This window comes from Capricornis sumatraensis, chromosome 4, assembly GCF_032405125.1.
Source record: "Capricornis sumatraensis isolate serow.1 chromosome 4, serow.2, whole genome shotgun sequence".
In the NCBI taxonomy this organism is placed as follows: domain Eukaryota; kingdom Metazoa; phylum Chordata; class Mammalia; order Artiodactyla; family Bovidae; genus Capricornis; species Capricornis sumatraensis.
The window spans coordinates 74287396-74305372 of NC_091072.1; the positions used below are offsets into that span (position 1 = coordinate 74287396).

At 40.9% G+C, this 17977-nt stretch overlaps 1 protein-coding gene across 1 annotated transcript in view; it reads left to right on the plus strand.

Annotated features, from left to right (window-relative positions):
- The window catches only part of FAM186A (family with sequence similarity 186 member A), a 130101-nt gene that overhangs the window by 47148 nt on the left and 64976 nt on the right, over positions 1-17977 (plus strand). Inside the window, exons 4-7 of the mRNA XM_068971425.1 lie at positions 4832-7278; positions 7567-10091; positions 10146-10181; positions 10218-11234. Coding sequence (XP_068827526.1) covers positions 4832-7278; positions 7567-10091; positions 10146-10181; positions 10218-11234 — 6025 coding nt within the window. The remainder of the gene's footprint in view (positions 1-4831; positions 7279-7566; positions 10092-10145; positions 10182-10217; positions 11235-17977) is intronic.

Sequence of the window (17977 nt, forward strand, 5' to 3'; positions counted from 1 at the left end):
CTAATTTTCTTGAAGAGATCTCTAGTCTTTTCCTTTCATTGTTTTCTTGTGTTTCTTTGCACTGATCACTTAGGAAGACTTTCTTATCTCTCCTATTCTTTGGAACTCTGCGTTCAGATAGATATAGCTTTCCTTTTCTCCTTTACCTTTCATTCTCTCCTTTTCTTAGCTATTTGTAAGTTCTCCTCAGGCAACTATTTTGCCTTCTTACATTTCTTTTTCTTGGGGATGGTTTTGATCACCACCTCCCATACAATATTATGAACCTCCGTCCATAGTTCTTCAGGCACTCTGTTTATTGGATCTAATCCCTTAAATCTATTTGTCACTTCCACTATATATAATCATAAGTGATTTCATACAGTTTTCATACAGTTTCATATACCACCTGAATTTTCTAGTGGTGTTTTTTCTACTTTCTTCAATTTAATTCTGTATTTTGCAATAAGGAGTTCATGATCTGAGCCATAGTCAGATCTCAGTCTTGTTTTTGCTGACTGTATAGAGTTTCTCCATCTTTGGCTGCAAAGAATATAATAAATCTGATTTCTCTATTGACCATCTGGTTATGTCCATGTGTAGAGTCATCTCTTTTGTTGTTGGAAGAGGGTGTTTGCTGTGACCAGTGTGCTCTCTTGGCAAAACTCTGTTAGCCTTTGCCCTGTTTCATTTTGTACTCCAAGGCCAAACTTTCCTGTTACTCCAGGTATCTCTTGACTTCCTACTTTTGCATTCCAGTCCCCTATAACAGAAAAGACATCTTTCTTGGTGTTAGTTCTAGAAGGTCTGGTAGGTCTTCATAGAACCGTTCAACTTCAGCTTCTTCAGCATTAGTGGTTGGTGCATAGACTTGGATTACTGTGATACTGAATGATTTGCTTTGGAAACAAACAGAGATAATTCTGTCATTTTTGAGACTGCACCCGAGTACTGTGGTTATTGTTAGTATAATTGAATCTAAGATGTGTTGCTTATATTTGGATGTCTTGGGTTTTTTTAAAAAAATACAATCTGACAATCTCTGACTTTTAGCTCAGTTCAGTTCAGTCACTCAGTCATGTCCGACTCTGCAAACCCATGGACTGCAGTACGACAGGGTTCCCTGTCTATCACCAACTCCCAGAGTTTACTCAAACTCATGTCTATTGAGTTGGTGATGCCACCAAGTATCTCATCCTCTGTCGTCCCCTTCCACCGCTCCCCCCACCCCAACCCACAATCTTTCCCAGCATCAGGGTCTTTTCAAATGAGTCAGTTCTTCACATCAGGTGGCCAAAGTATTGGAGTTTCAGCTTCAGCATCTGTCCTTCCAATGAATATTCAGGACTGATTTCCTTTGGGATGGACTGGTTGGATTGCCTTGCAGTCCAAGAGACTCTCAAGAGTCTTCTTCAGCACTACAGTTCAAAAGCATCAATTCTTTGGCATTCAGCTTTCTTTATAGTCCAACTCTAGACTTTTAGCTGGTGAGTTTAATTAATTCACATTTAATGTAATTATTGATATGGTTGGATATATATCTGCTATTTTGCTCGTGTATCTTTTTTTTCCTTCTATTCTTTTCTTGCCTCTGTGTTAAATAGGTATTTTCTAGTGTACCTTTTAATTCCACTTTTTCTTACATTTTCTTAGTGGTAGTTATAGGAACTACAGTATATATCTTAAATTACCACAATCTTTTCCAGATTGGTACTAACTTAATTCCAGCAAAATATAGAATCTTTGCTCCAGTAGTTCCACCCTCTTCCTCTCCTTTGTGCTTTGCCATGTATACTACATATTTAAGCCCAACAATATAGCTTTATAATTACTGTTTTATATGCTTGTCTTTTAATTAACTACGAGAGGAAAAAGAAAAAAATATTTTCCTGTATTTTTATTTACCTACATATACTAGTGCTCTTTATTTCTTTGTGTGAAATGCAAAATGTCAAAATGAAAAAAGAATGAAAAAAAAGTGACAGATTTTATTTTCTTGGGCTCCAAAATCACAGCAATGGTAACTGCACACCATGAAATTAAAAGATGGTTTCTCCTTTGAAGCAAAGCTATGACAAACCTAGACAGCTTATTAAAAAGCAGAGACATCACTTTGCTGACAAAGGTCTGCCTAGTCAAAGCTATGGTATTTTTCAGTAGTCATGTACAGATGTGAGAGCTGGACCATAAAGAAGGCTGAGTGCCGAAGAATTAGATGCTTTCAAATTATGGTGCTGGAAAAGACTATTGAGAGTCCCTTGGACTACTAGATCAAACCAGTAAATCCTAAAGGAAATAAGTCCTGAATATTCTTTGGAAGTTCTGATTTTGAAGCTGAAGCCCCAGTACTTTGGCCACCTGATACAAAGACCTGACTCCCTGGAAAAGACCCTGATGCTGGGAAAGATTGAGGGCAGGTGGAGAAGGGGGTGACAGAGGATGAGATGGTTGGTGGCATCATCGGCCCTATGAACATGGGTCTGAACAAATTTCAGGAGATAGTGAAGGACAGGGAAGCCTGGTGTGCTGTGGTTCATGGGATGGCAAAGAGTCGGACAGACTTAGCGACTGAACAACAACATGAGAGTTGTACATGCGTGTGCTTCGGGAAGAGTGTTATTCCAGGGAATGATGTATTACCTTCTAGTAATATAGCATCAAGTTTGGTAGCTATTTTTGAAGAAGAATTTTGCTGGATATGGAATTCTAGGAAAGAAATGGCAACCCACTCCAGTAATCTTGCCTGGAGAATTCTGTAGACAGAAGAGCCTGGGCTACAGTCCAAGGGGTCGCAAAGAGTCAGACACTACTGAGCGACTAATACACACACACACATTATTCTTTCAGCACGTTGAATATATCATTCCCCGACTCTGCTTCCATTGTTTCCAGTAAGAAGTAACCCATTAAATTTCCTGTGGTTCCTAGGTTCTAACTGAGTCTCCTTTGATTGTTTAGTCATTTTTCTCTTTTTGCTTTAAAGATTCTTATTTTGTCTGGCTTTCGACAGTTGACTATGATGTTCCATGTATGGCTCTTTCTGTGTTTATCCCACTTAGAATTTGCTGAGCTTCTTGAATGTGTAGATTAATATTTTCCCACAAATTTGGGATCATTTGTCCATTATTTCTTCAAATATATTTTTAAAGTATTTTTATTTATATATTTTTAAAATTTGATTGTGATGGGTCTTAGTTGTAGCACATGGGGTCTTCAGTCTTCACTGGGGCATGGGGTATCTTTAGTTGCAGCATACAAACTCTTAGTTGCAGAATGTAGGATCTTGTCCTCTGACAAGGGATCAAACCCCGGTCCCTTGCATTGGGAGAATGGAGTCTTAGCCACTGGCCCACAGAGAAGTCCTCTCTTCAGATATTTTAAATGCCCCTCTCTCTTCTTCTGAGACCTCTATTGCTTGTATACTGGTATGCCTGATGGTCTCCCACAAATCTTTGAGCCTTTGCATTTTTCTTTATTGTTTTTTCCTCCCTGTTCTTCAGATTAGACAGTCTCTAGTAATCTAGCATTAGGTTTGCTGATTATTTTCTTCTGTCAGCTCACATACACTGTTGAGCCACTTTGGTGAATTTTTCATTTCCATTATTATACTATTCAACTCCAATTTTTCCACTTGGTTTGCTTTTAAGTTTTTTTTTAATTTAATTTAATTTTTTATTTTTTTAAATTTTTTAAAAATATAAATTTATTTATTTTAATTGGAGGCTAATTACTTTACAGTATTGTATTGGTTTTGCCATATATCAACATGAATCCACCACAGGTGTACACAGTTGTTGTTTTTTTTTAATGTGGACAATTTTTAAAGTCTTTATTGAATCTGATGTCTGAGTCTTTATTGCTTCTATTGTTTTACATTCTAGTTTTTTGACCTTAAGGCTTGTGGGGTCTTAGTTCCCTGATCAGGGATCAAACCCACCAGAGGAATCTTACCCACTGGACTGCCAGGGAAACCCCTGTTTTTATTTTTAAGCCTGAATTTTAGGGGGTTTTTTTTGGTTCAGCATAGCTTAGTGGTCAGTCACTGATCAGTCAATCATCAATTAATCCAGATTATCTAGTAAGGCTTATACTCTTTGCTAATGAATCTGTTTATGGGTTAAAGTAGTATTGTTATAATATTGCATTGCTTCAGATCAAATCAACCCCCTCAGGCAGCAGAGTTGTCAGTCTTCACAGCCTGTTTTACTCTGGAAGAACTACCAGGCCATAGGGCTAGGGAGTTGAAGATGGAAGCAGCTACAAGCTAAAACATCACAGCAAATTTTTCTTGAACTAATTCTTCTCAATTTGTTGTATGTTTCTAGTCAGTTTCCAAAGTCCTAAAATGGTTGTTTTTGGCAATTTTGCTCAGCTTTTTTCCTGTACTTTTGGGAAAAATTTGCTGAGTTTCTCATTCAGCCATTTTGAAAATCCCTTCAAATGTTTGCCTTCTATTTTTAGTGATCCTTCTGAAACAACTAAGGTTAGCTTTGACTCAGAAAAGAGAAAAAAGAAAGATAAGAACCCATTAAAGAAAATGGAAAGCACCAAGCATAAAACCAAAGGAAAATTTTGGTATTCATCCTAGCTAATCTCAAAATTGTAACCTAAAGTAAGTTGAGGTCACAGCTGAGTTCTCCTAAACTCTGGAAGAAGAACGTCTAGATAATTGTGGGGAAAGAGTCATTCTTTTGAAAATAATGTCATTTATTTTGGGGCCAAACTTCCCTAATGAAACTTCATCCTATATCTATCTGTTAATTTAGGCTAAATTCCTTAGTCTTAAACTTAGAGCACAGCACAAAAGGAGAAATGCAATCTCATTTATGTTTTATGCTTTTTTTTCTTCTAGCATCTAGAAGTTCTCTATGGAAATCATGGAAAGAAAGAGTTATAAAGCGACCTGCAATAGCTCATGCTTTAAGACCAGATCAGATGATTAGTGATCAATTTGCCACAAAAACAAAGGTGTCAGAAATCCAAGATATGCTTCAGGATCTCATAGGTACTTCAATGTTCAATAAACTGGAAAACAATGCTATTAAATATATATCATCAACAACAGTAAACCTTTCTAAAGCTTTGAGTACACTAAATGATGAAGTGAAAGCTATTAACCTCCATACTTCTGATACATATGCAAATGAGACAGTTGAAAGAGAACAAGAGATTTCCCTGAAGATAATAGAAGATCTCAGTAAAAGAAATGAAACGCTTCAGCAAAAACTTCAAGAAGCAGAAGAAAAATATGAACACCTTATTCGATCCAAAATTGTAGAGCACCAAGCATTGCCCACATCAACACAGAAAGTGTTACCTGAGCCTTCTCCACAATCAACCATTAGCCAAGCTGACACAGAAAACAGTTTAGACAGTATTTTGACCAAAGAATTTGAAAACATGGTAGATGAGGCCCCTCAAAAAGAGACCAAAGCCTTGGGAATCAAGTCGGACTCATCGCAATTATATGCAGCCCAAGGTGAAACAACTCCAGATTTAACTGGCCAGCAGAAAAAGTCTTCTGGAGAGATCACTGAAGATAAGATATCAGTGAAGAAAGGTGGTGCCTTTCAGAAAGATGGGGCTGACGAGTTCCAGTCACAGAAAAAAAAGCATACAAAAGGCCTGTCTGTGCAGGAGACCTCTGAATCAAATGTGAATGATGATAAAGGTAAACAGAAAGTCACAGGGACCAAACTTGATCACCACTTAGAATTACAAGCACTGGATAAGAAAAGAAACGAAACAAAATCCTTTCCTGAAACCAAATCAAAGTCACTCACTGAATCAAAAAGTCAACATTTTCCTTCTGATTTCCCTTCTGATAAGAGCCAAGGTGGTAGAAGTGGAACAAGTGGTAAAGTGGAAAAAGTGAGGGAGGCTAAATCGGAACATTTACAGAGTAAAAGTCAAATGTCTTCAGAGAATGAAGAGGAGCTCACCACTGAGCCAACGGACAAAGATGGCAGAAATGAGATGAGTAGCGCACCAGAGCCATCCAGGTGGAGCAAACTTGATCCTTCCTCTGAGAAAATAAAAGGAAAGAAACACCACATCTCTCCAGGAAGCACTACAAGAAAAGAAGAAAAATCTGAAGAGAAAGATATGTCAGTCTTCACAAAGAAATTCAAGTCTCTTGAACTTGCTAAATCAGGTATTCCAGATGACAAAAGTGAACAGAGTAACCTAGAAGAATTTCAGAAAGCCATAGAGTCATTCCTTAAAGAGAAAATTGATAACATAGGAAAGCCCTGGGATAAAAAGACTGTGTCAAAAGAAGAGTTATTATCAAAAAGATCAGAAGTTGAGAAATTAGGAATCATAAAGACAAAAATGGAGGAATATTTCCAAAAAGTGGCTGAAACTGTGACAAAAATCTTAAGAAAATACAAAGATATAAAAAATGAAGGACAAATTGGAGAGAAACCTTTGAAACTAAGAAAGGCAGTCTCATTTATGCCAGAACGGCATTCTCAGGAACCAACTAGTGCACAGTCAGAAATTAGCACCTTAATTTCACAGGAGAGGCTTGACCCACTAACTGACAATTTAATAAGAATGATCTTGACCGAAATAGAAAGTGAAAGGAATGTTCCAGAAGCCTCTACAGTAGGGACAGACTATAAAGAGAAGGAAAAACAAGAGCTAGAAGAAAGGAGGTTTGAGATGATAAAGAAGAATTTGGAGAAGGAAGAGGCATGGCTCCCAGTGAAGGAGGGAAAGCAAAGGCAACAGAAAGAGAAACAATGGCAGGAAGAAGAGGTGTGGAAGGGACAGCAAAAACTCAAGATACAAAAGCAGATCGAGTCAGATGAGAAGCAAAAGCAAAGAGAAGAGGAGAGAGAAGGGTATCAGAAGTCAAAGCAGCAGCAGTTGGAGGCATGGAAACAAACAACAAAACAACAAGGTGTGCCTTTGGAGAAGGAGAAAGGACAGCAGATGATGCAGGTTCAGAAGGAAGTGAGACATCTGGAGCAAGAAAGCAGTTTGGAGAGAGAGGAGAAGCAGAAGGCAAGGAGAAATGTAGGGGACTATGAAAGTCAGAAGCAAAAAACTGCAAAGGAGATGAAGACATATGAACAACTAGAACAGGTGCTCAGTCAGACTTCAATCACATTGTCTCACAGGTGGGAGAGCACACAGAAAGACATACCGCAGACACACCAAAGAACAGATTTCACTGGGAACCTTAAGAAATTAGGGGATCTGGCTGAAGGAAAGTATCGCATTCCAATCACTACTCCCATCTCCACACAATCCCCCTCACGTGGACCCTCTCCTCTTTCTGGAGCGTCTCTTGCAAAGTCCATCACTCTTACCTCTAGGCTTGCCCAAGCAAAGGAAATTGACTTCACTTCTGAAAAGGCCGAGGCGCTGAAAATCATGGACACCTTTAATCAGGTTCAGGCGTTGGGGAAAACTACTACTCCTAAGATGCCTCGGGGTTTGGGAGCGGCTCTCAGTGCAGAGGAGGCCCAGGCTCTGGGGATTCCTGTTACTCCTCAGCAAGCTCAAGCTCAGGGCATCATGCTCACCCATCAGCAGGTCAAGGCCTTGGGAGTCACTCTCACCCATGAACAAGCTCAGGCACCAGGGATTACTCTCACCCCTCAACAGGCCCAAGCACTGGGGATTCTTGTCACCCCTCAGCAAGCTCAAGCTCAGGGCATCACGCTCACCACTCAGCAGGCCAAGGCACTGGGGGTCACACTTCCCCCTGAACAAGCTCAAGCACCAGGGTTCACCCTCACCCCTCAGCAGGCCCAAGCACTGGGGGTCATTTTCACCCCTGAACAGGCTCAGACACCAGGGATCACTCTGACCCCTCAGCAGGTCCTGGCACTGGGGATTCCTGTCACCCCTCAGCAAATCCAGGAAGTAAGTGTTTCTCTCACCCCTCAGCAGGCCCAGGCACTTGGGATCGCTCTCACCCCTGAACAAGCTCAGGCACCAAGGATCACTCTCACCCCTCAGCAGGCCCAGGCACTGGGGATCACCCTCACCCCTGAACAAGCTCAGGCACCAGGGATCACTCTCACCCCTCAGCAGGCCCAGGCACTTGGAATCACTCTCACCCCTGAACAACCTCAGGCACCAGGGATCACTCTGACCCCTCAGCAAGCCCAGGCACTGGGGATACCTGTCACCCTTCAGCAAATTCAAGAAGTAGGTGCTTCTCTCACCCCTCAACAGGCTCAGGCACTGGGGATTCCTATCACCCTTCAGCAGGCTCAAGCTCAGGGCCTCACTCTTACCCCTCAACAGGACCAGGCACTGAGGATCACTCTCACCCCTGAACAACCTCAGGCACCAGGGATCACTCTCACCCCTCAGCAGGCCCAGGCACTGGGAACCATTCTCACCCCTGAACAAGCTCAGGCACCAGGGATCACTCTCACCCCTCAGCAGGTCCAGGCACTGGGGGTTCCTGTCACCCCTCAGCAAGCTCAAGATCAGGGCATCAGTCTTACCCCTCAGCAGGCCCAGGCACTGGGGATCATTCTTACCCCTGAACAAGCTCAGGCACCAGATATCACTCTTACCCCACAACAGGCCCAGGCACTGGGGATTTCAGTCACCCCACAGCATATCCCAGATGTGGGGGCTTCTCTCACTCCTCAACAGGCTCAGGCTTTGGGGATTCCTTTCACTCAGTGGGCTGAAGCTCAGGGCATCACTCTCACCCCTCAGCAGGCCCAGGCACTGGGGATCACTCTCACCCCTGAACAAGCTCAGGCACCAGGGATCACTCTCACCTGTCAGCAGGCCCAGGAACTGGGGATCACTCTCACCCCTGAACAAGAGGCACCAGGGATCACTCTCACCCCTCAGAAGGCCCAGGCACTTGGGATCACTCTCACCCGTGAACAAGCTCAGGCACCAGGGAATACTCTCACCCGTCAGCAGGCCCAGGCACTGGGGATCACTCTCACCCCTGAACAAGCTCAGGCATCAGGGATCACTCTCACCCCTCAGCAGGCCCAGGCACTGGGGATCACTCTCACCCCTGAACAAGCTCAGGCACCAGGGATCACTCTCACCCCTCAGCAGGCCCAGGCACTGGGGATTTCAGTCACCCTGCAGCATATCCAGGAAGTGGGGGTTTCTCTCACCCCTCAACAGGCTCAGGCACTAGGGATTCCTATCACCTCTCAGCAGGGTGAAGCTCACAGTCTGACTCTCACCCCTCAGCAGTTTCAGGATTTGGGGATCCCTGCCACCCCTCAGGGCATCATCTTTACCCCTCAGCAGGCCCAGGCATTGGGGATCCATGTGACCCCTGAACAGGCCCGTGCCCTGGGGATCCATGTCACCTCTGAGCAGGCCCATGCACTAGGGATCACTCTCACTCCAGATCAGGCCCAGGCACCTTGGGTGTCTCTCACTTCTCAACAGGTCCAGGCACTGAGGAGCCACATCACCCCTGAGCAGGCACAGGCTCAGGGCATCACTCTTACCCCTCAGCAGTCTCAGGCACTGAGAATCCCTGTCATCATTCCACAGCCTCAGGATTTGGGGGCCCCTTTCACTTTGGGACAGGCTGAAGCATTGGGGATTTCTCTCTCTCATGAACAGTTTGCAAAATTAGGGGTTCCTCTCACCTCAGATAAAGTGTATACCTTAGAATATCCCCAAATCCCAGAACAAATCCAACCTTTGAAAGCTCCTTTCACCCCAGGGGAGGCCTGGTCCATGGGTATTACTGTTAGGTCTGTGCAGGACCTAACATCAAGAACTCCTCTCTTTAAGGAGCACCCCTTACCACCCTGGGCTAGTCCTCCTTCAGGACATACACTGAAAACTGGGATCTCTTCCATTACTGATAAATCTGTCACAAAACATGCTCCTCACACTCCTAAGGAGTCCCCAGTATCATCTGCTGCTATTGCTGAGGAGTCCCCTGTATTTGAGGTGCCTTCTACTCCTTTCCGTATGTCAAGGTTTCCTCTTAAACAAGCCCCCTCTGAGAAATTCTTGGGAATGAGGATTCCTTCAGACCCTGGGAAGCCCCTGGCACCACAGACTTCTCCTTCCTCCAGACAGACCCTAATGTCTAAGGATCTATCAACCTCTGTTCCATTCCCAACACCAGTTCCCAGTCCAATATCTGGGCTCTCTCCCGCTCCACAGCAGCCCTTCGAACCAGAGGCCCTCCTTAGTTCCAGGCAATTTTTCATATCTAGGGACTCTATGACACCCCAGTCACCTCTGATATTGAAGCCCTTTCTTGACCTCAGACAGCCCCTTATATCTGGAGTCCCAGTCACCTCTGTGCAGATTCCCCAAATCTGGGCTCCTCTCTCTCCTAGGAAGCACTTGGTTTCTGGGACTACTTCCATCCCTCAGGAGCTCTTGAAATCTGGACCCTTAACACTCTTTGAGCAGTTTCAGGCATCCCAGACCTTTGCCACTCATAAGCAATCTCCTGGGTTACAAGCCCCTTCTACCCTTGGGCAGCATCTGCCGCCAAGGACCCTTCCTGGGCAAGCTTCCTCTCTATGGGTCTCTCCCACCCCTGGGCGTCCCCTAACACCATTGACTCCCTCAACCCCTGAAAAGCCACAGAAAGATTTGTCCTCTGCTGTCTCTGAGAAAAGGAAGGAAAGATTGTCAATTATTTCTTCTCTGAAATTGAAATCAGTATCAGTCCATCCCAGTGCTCCAAGTTTCAAGGTAATTCAAGCCCCTTTCACCACTAAGAAGTTCCAAACAGCAGAGGTCTCTGACACTTCTGAAGAAATCCAGATACCTGACGATCATTTTGCCGTGGAACGATTTAGAATGTTTAAGCCCCATCTCACCGATTACAAGACACCAGTATCTCAAGCCCCTTATGCTGATGAGGGGACCCTTCCTACTACTCTCATTAAGCCTGTAACTCCACTACCTTCTCTTATTACTACTCAACTACTCAAAACACAGCAGAGCTCACCTTCTGAATGGGACCAAAATTCCCAACTTCCCCCTATCAATAAGCCCTGGGTACTGACTTCAGTTTCAGATACCAGGCAACCCAAGATGATGGTGCCCACTTCCTACCCCCAAGAGCTCAAAGAACAGAACTATTTTGTTGATGTGGAGGCTCAGCGGAAGAACCTGATACTCTTAAATCAGGCCACAAAAGCTTCTATACTCCCTTCACAGCTACACACAGAAGCTAGGAATCTCATAATTGAGACACTTCGTACAGACAAAGTTCGGCTGGGATACCTATTCCGCAAGTACAATGCCTATAGACTGATCCAGCGTGCAAGGTAGATGTAAATATTATGTGTCTAGTTGTCTGATTTAGTCCTGATTTCAAATATCCTCCCTCATTACCCTATCAGTGTATATGTATTTGTCAGGTTAGGTGTTCTGAAAGATTCTCTTATAGAAGGTTTGTAAGATGGAAGCATATTTAAGATATCAAAAGGAGGTATATTTTTTAGAAATAAGAAATGTCATATAACACCCGTTTCACTCATATATATCTCTAGTAGAGATTCTAAAATATATTTTGAGGCTCATGGTTGATCTCCAAAATATCAGCTTCAAAAGTTTAGAAATGCTTGCAGTTATTCTGAATTACTTTAATCTTGCATTCACCAGAAGACCTATGATTCTTTTTTTTTTTTATTTACTTTTTATTGCAGTGAAGTTGGACAGAAGATCTATTAAAGTGGGAGATGTCAGGCAGGTTTATGTACTTCATGTTGCCATAGCAGCTTTGATGCTAGAATGACCTACAGGAAACATGTTCTAGTCTTGATTTTTTAAATTGAAATTAGCCTGCCAATTCTTGGCCTTTGTGTTTGAGGTTGCCAACTTATTATTTTGGGGATTTTAAAAACATATTTTTTATTGTAGAAATTCTTTCCCCTTTTTAAAATAGTTAATTTATAATACTGTGTTATCTTATTTGGAGAATTTTTCTAACCTAAAATTACAATATGTCAAACTAAGATCAATGATAGAAAAAGCTATCATTAATTATAGAAACAATCTATGTCATTTATTCAACAAATATTTATTGAATACGTACTATTTGGCAAGCACTGTTCTAGATGCTATGGATATAGCAGTGAATAAAACAAAGTACCCTGTTCTCATGATATTTACATTTCTGAGAACTGAATTCATTTGAAAACTAAGCACTGGAATAACAAGGTGTAAAAGAAAGACATTCAGTGTATAGACAGAAATTTTCATTTCAAAACTGCTTACCTTAGACTTGTTGAAATATTTTCTACTCTATAGTGTGTTTTTCTCTTCCCAGAATGAATGTTCCTAGTCTTGTTGTTGTTGTTGTTGTTGTTCCTAGTCTTTTAAATCTGTTTTTACACATAAGCACTTTCATCCACTTGAGAATCTGAAATAACATGTTTCTGGTCATTCTCCAGTTCCTTCATGTCTTTTTTTCTTTGTTATATTAAATTAAAATAAATAATTGCATTCACCTGGTGCAGTATTTTAAAAAATACAAATAGCATGAAAAGCCTCCTTAGTATTCTTATTCTTGGCCATTAGGCCCCTCCTTCAGGGCTACCCAGGTATTCCACCCAGAGATACTTTCTACATATGTAGCAAAGAACATAGGCTCTTTTATCCCACTCTCTATACATTTAAAATTACAATGTTTGATTTTTTCATAACAAGCTAGAATTTAGATATTAATATATAAAGAGTCTACTCATTCATTTTACAGTTTTATAGTTCTCCAAAGTCTAGATTTACCAGAATTTACTTAACTTTTGATGAGGTTAACATAACATTTATGCTGTTTTCAATATTTTGCATTATAAAAATATACTTCAATGAACAATCTTGTATATACATATGTATACATGTATGTATGTTCCTAAAAATAGAACTTCTAAATCGAGGGTAAGCATTTTGTAATTGTGATAAATTTTTTGTCAAATTGTTCTCCAAAGAGGTTGGAACAATTTATATATTAGTCAGCATTATAAAAGAGTATTTCCCCACAAATACTATCAACTTTTTTGTTCATTGTCAATGTAATGAATGAAATATGGCACTTCCATGCTTTCACTTGCATTACTTTTATTATAGATTGAAGTTAAGCATCTTTTCATAGAGTTAAGAACCATCTGTATTTTATTTTCTGTGAAGATGCTATTCAAATGCTTTGCCCATTTTTCAACTGGGTTATCAAGTTGCTTTTTAAAATAATTAATTAATTAATTTTAATTGGAGGCTAATTACTTTACAATATTAAGGTGGTTTTTGCCATGTAGCAACATTAATCAGCCATGGGTGCACATGTGTCCCCCCATCCTGAAGCCCGTTCCCACCTCCCTCCCCACTCCTTCCCTGGGTTGTCCCAGAACACCAGCTTTGAGCGTCCTGCTTCATGCATTGAACTTGCACTGGTCATCTATTTTACATGGGGCAACAGACATGTTTCAGTGTTATTCTTTCAAATCATCCCACCCTTGCCTTCTTCCACATAGTCCAAAAGTCTGTTCTTTACATCTGTGCCTTTTTTGTGTCTTACATATAGGGTGGTTACTACTGTCTTTCTCAATTCCATATATATGTGTTAATATTCTGTATTGGTGTTTCTCTTTCTGACTTACTTCACTCTGTATAATAGACTCCAGTTTTATCCACCTCATTAGAACAGACTCAAATGTGTTCTTTTTTTTTTTTTTTATAGCTGAGTAATACTCCATTGTGTATATGTACCACTGCTTTCTTATCCATTCATCTGCCAATAGACCTCTAGGTTGCTTCCACGTCCTGGCTATTGTAAACAGTGCTGTAATAAACATTGGGGTACATGTGTCTCTTTCAATTCTGGTTTCCTCAGTGTGTATGCCCAGAAGTGGGATTGCTGGGTGATATGGCAGTTCTATTTCCAGTTTTTTAAGAAATCTCCACACTGTTCTCCATAGTGGCTGTACTAGTTTGCATTCCCAACAGTGTAAGAGGGTTCCCTTTTCTCCACACCCTCTCCAGCATTTATTGTTTGTAGACTTTTTGATAGCTGCCATTCTGACTGGCATGAGATGGTACCTCATTGTGGTTTTGATTTGCATTTCTCTGATAATGAGTGATGTTGAGCATCTTTTCATGTGTTTATTAGCCATTTGTCTTCTTTGGAAAGATGTCTGTTTAGTTTTTTGGCCCAATTTTTGATTGGGTCATTCATTTTTCTGGTATTGAGCTGCATATGCTGCTTTAATATTTTGGAGATTAATTGTCAGTTGCTTCATTCGCTACTATTTTCTCCCATTCTGAAAGCTGTCTTTTCACCTTGCTTACAGTTTCCTTTGTTGTGCAAAAGCTTTTAAGTTTAATTAGGTCCCAATTGTTTATTTTTGTTTTTATTTCTGTTGCTTTCTTAATTGATTTCTGGGACCTGTTCAAATATTGAGAAAATTAGCCCCTTGTCTGTGATATAAACTACAAAACTTTCCCCACTTGTGTTTAGACTCTCCTTTTGGTGGGTTTTGCTTTCTAAATAATTTATATTTTTATATGTTTATATTCAGTTCAGTCACTCAGTAGTGCTCGGCTCTTTGTGACTCCATGAACTACAGCACACCAGGCCTCCCTGTCCATCACCAACTCCTGGAGTTTACTCAAACTCTTGTTCATTGAGTTGGTGATGCCATCCAACCATCTCATCCTCTGTCATCCCCTTCTCCTCCTGCCCTCAATCTTTCCCAGCATCAGGGTCTTTTCAAATGAGTCGGTTCTTCGTATCAGGTGGCCAAAGTATTGGAGTTTCAGCTTCAGTATCAGTCCTTCTAAAGAATATTCAGGAGTGATTTCCTTTAGGATGGACTGGTTGGATCTCCTTGCTGTCCAAGGGACTCTCAAGAGTCTTTTCCAATGCCACAGTTCAAAAGCATCAATTCTTCAGCACTCAGCTTTGTTTATAGTCCAACTCTCACATCCATACTGTAAAAACCATAGCCTTGACTAGATGGACTTTTGTTGGCAAAGTAATGTCTCTGCTTTTGAATATGCTATCTAGGTTGGTCATGACTTTCCTTCCAAGGACTAAGCGTCTTTTAATTTCATGGCTGCAATCACCATCTGCAGTGATTTTGGAGCCACTAATTCCACTGTTTCCCCATCTATTTGCCATGAAGTGATGGGACCAGATGCCATGATCTTCGTTTTCTGAATGTTGAGCTTTAAGCCAACTTTTCACTCTCCTCTTTCACTTTCATCAAGAGGCTTTTTAGTTCCTCTTCACTTTCTGCCATAAGGGTGGTGTCATCTGCATATCTGAGGTGATTGATATTTCTCCCAGCAATCTTGATTCCAGCTTGTGCTTCTTCCAGCCCAGCGTTTCTCATGATGTACTCTGCATATAAGTTACGTAAGCAGGGTGACAATATGCAGCCTTGACGTACTCCTATTCCTATTTGGAACCAGTCTGTGTTCCATGTCCCGTTCTAACTGTTGCCTCCTGACCTGCATACAGATTTCTCAGGAGGCAGGTCAGGTGGTCTGGTATTCCCATCTCTTTCAGAATTTTCCAGTTTATTGTGATCCACAAGGTCAAAGGCTTTGGCATAGTCAGTAAAGCAGAAATAGATGTTTTTCTGGAACTCTCTTGCTTTTTCCATGATCCAGCAGATGTTGGCAATTTGATCTCTGGTTCCCCTGCCTTTTCTAAAACCAGCTTGAACATCTGGAAGTTCATGGTTCATGTATTGGTAAAGCCTGGCTTGGAGAATTTTGAGCATTATTTTACTACCGTGTGAGATGTGTGCAATTGTGCGGTAGTTTGAACATTCTTTGGCATTTCCTTTCTTTGGGATTGGAATGAAAACTCACCTTTTCCAGTCTTGTGGCCACTGCTGAGTTTTCCAAACTTGCTGGCATATTGAGTGCAACACTTTCACGGCATCATCGTTCAGGATTTGAAACAGCTCAACTGGAATTCCATCACCTCCTCTAGCTTTGTTCACAGTGATACTGCCTAAGGCCCACTTGACTTCACATTCCAGGATGTCTGGCTCTAGGTGAGTGATCACACCATCGTGATTATCTGGGTTGTGAAGATCGTTTTTGTACAGTTCTTCTGTGTATTCTCGCCACCTCTTCTTAATATCTTCTGCTTCTGTCAGGTGCATACCATTTCTGTCCTTTATTGAGCCCATCTTTGCATAAAATGTTCCCTTGGTATCTCTAATTTTCTTGAAGAGATCTCTAGTCTTTCCCATTCTATTGTTTTCCTCTATTTCTTTGCATTGCTTGCTGAGGAAGGCTTTCTTATCTCTCCTTGCAATTTTTTGGAACTCTGCATTTAAATGAGTGTATCTTTCCTTTCCTTCTTTGCTTTTCGCTTTTCTTCTTTTCACAGCTATTTGTAAGGCCTCCTCAGACAGCCACTTTGCTTTTTTTCATTTTTTTTTTCTTGGGGATGGTCTTGCTCCCTGTCTCCTGTACAATGTCACGAACCTTTGTCCATAGTTCATCAGGCACTCTGTCTATCAAATCCAGTCCCTTAAATCTATTTCTCAGTTCCACTGTATAATCATAAGGGATTTGATTTGGGTCATACCTGAATGGTCTAGTGGTTTTCCCCACTTTCTTCAATTTAAGTCTGAATTTGACAATAAGGAGTTCATGTTTATATTAATATTTTCAATAATGCTTTGTGCTTTATTTTAAAAAGCCCTTTCCACTCTGAGAAATATATTTTTAAAAAATTATTTTGAGATTTCTTATAGTACTTGAATAGTTGATTATTAGTATTTTGGGGCTACCCAGGTAGTGCGAGTACTTTCTTCAATTTACATCTAAATTTTGCAATAAGGAGTTCATGATCTGAGCCACAGTCAGCTCCCAATCTTGTTTTTGCTGACTATATAGAGCTTCTCCATCTTTGGCTGCAAAGAATATAATCAATCTGATTTCAGTATTGACCATCTGGTGATGTCCACGTGTAGAGTCTTCTCTGTGTTGTTGCAAGAGGGTCTTTGCTATGACCAGTGCATTCTCTTGGCAAAACTCTGTTAGCCTTTGCCTTGCTTCATTTTGTAATCCAAGGCCAAATTTTCAGGTTACTCCAGGTATCTCTTGACTTCCTACTTTTGCATTCCAGTCCCCTCTGTTGAAAAGAACATTTTTTGGGGGGTGTTAGTTCTAGAAGGTTTTGTAGGTCTTCATAGAACCATTCAACTTCAGCTTTTTCAGCATAACTGGTTGGGGCATAGACTTGGATTACTGATATTTGTTGTAGCTTTATTTTTATGATGCTGAGTCTTTGTGATAGTTATTACTACTGTTTCCTAGTACTTGTCCATGAGATGTGACCAGAATTGTGTGTCTTTTCTGTGCTGAGCTTGCCATTGTCAGTTTGAGACCCTCTAGAGTCTCCTTTTCCATTGGCATGATAAGCTATAGTGTTCAAGGTGATGGCTGTTCTGCTACCCTGTGTTCCTGAGAGTATAAAATGAAGTTCTTTTCTGCAAAGCTATGATGGATTTTTACTACAAGCAACAGATAAACTTTTGTTGTTTTCAGTCATTGAAATTTGGGGATTATTTGTTAAAACAGCAAAACCTAGCTTATCTTTACTAATATAGTCCTCCTACTCAAGAAAATGATATCCATTTTTTTCTGTTCAGGGTGTGTGTGTATGTGTGTGTGTATGTGTTCTGTTGAAGTTATTAAAGTTTTCATCAAGCTCTTGAATATTCTTCCATAAGTGTATATCTTGGTAGTTTTTATTTTTGATGTTATACACGGACTCTCTCCTTCTATGACACCTTCTAACTGGTTGTTATTAGTATAAAGGAAGGCTAGATCTCTCTATATCAATTTCATATGCATATTCATATGCATATCATTTCATATGCAATTTCAATGGCATATTTGTCTTACTGTATTCAAAAGCATGTGATAGTTTTTCAGTTGATATTCTTGAGTTTTCCAATTACATAATCATATCCCTTGTAAATAATAATGTTTTTACATCTAGATTTTTCCAATTTTTAAATATCTCATTTCTGTCTCTTGACTGCCT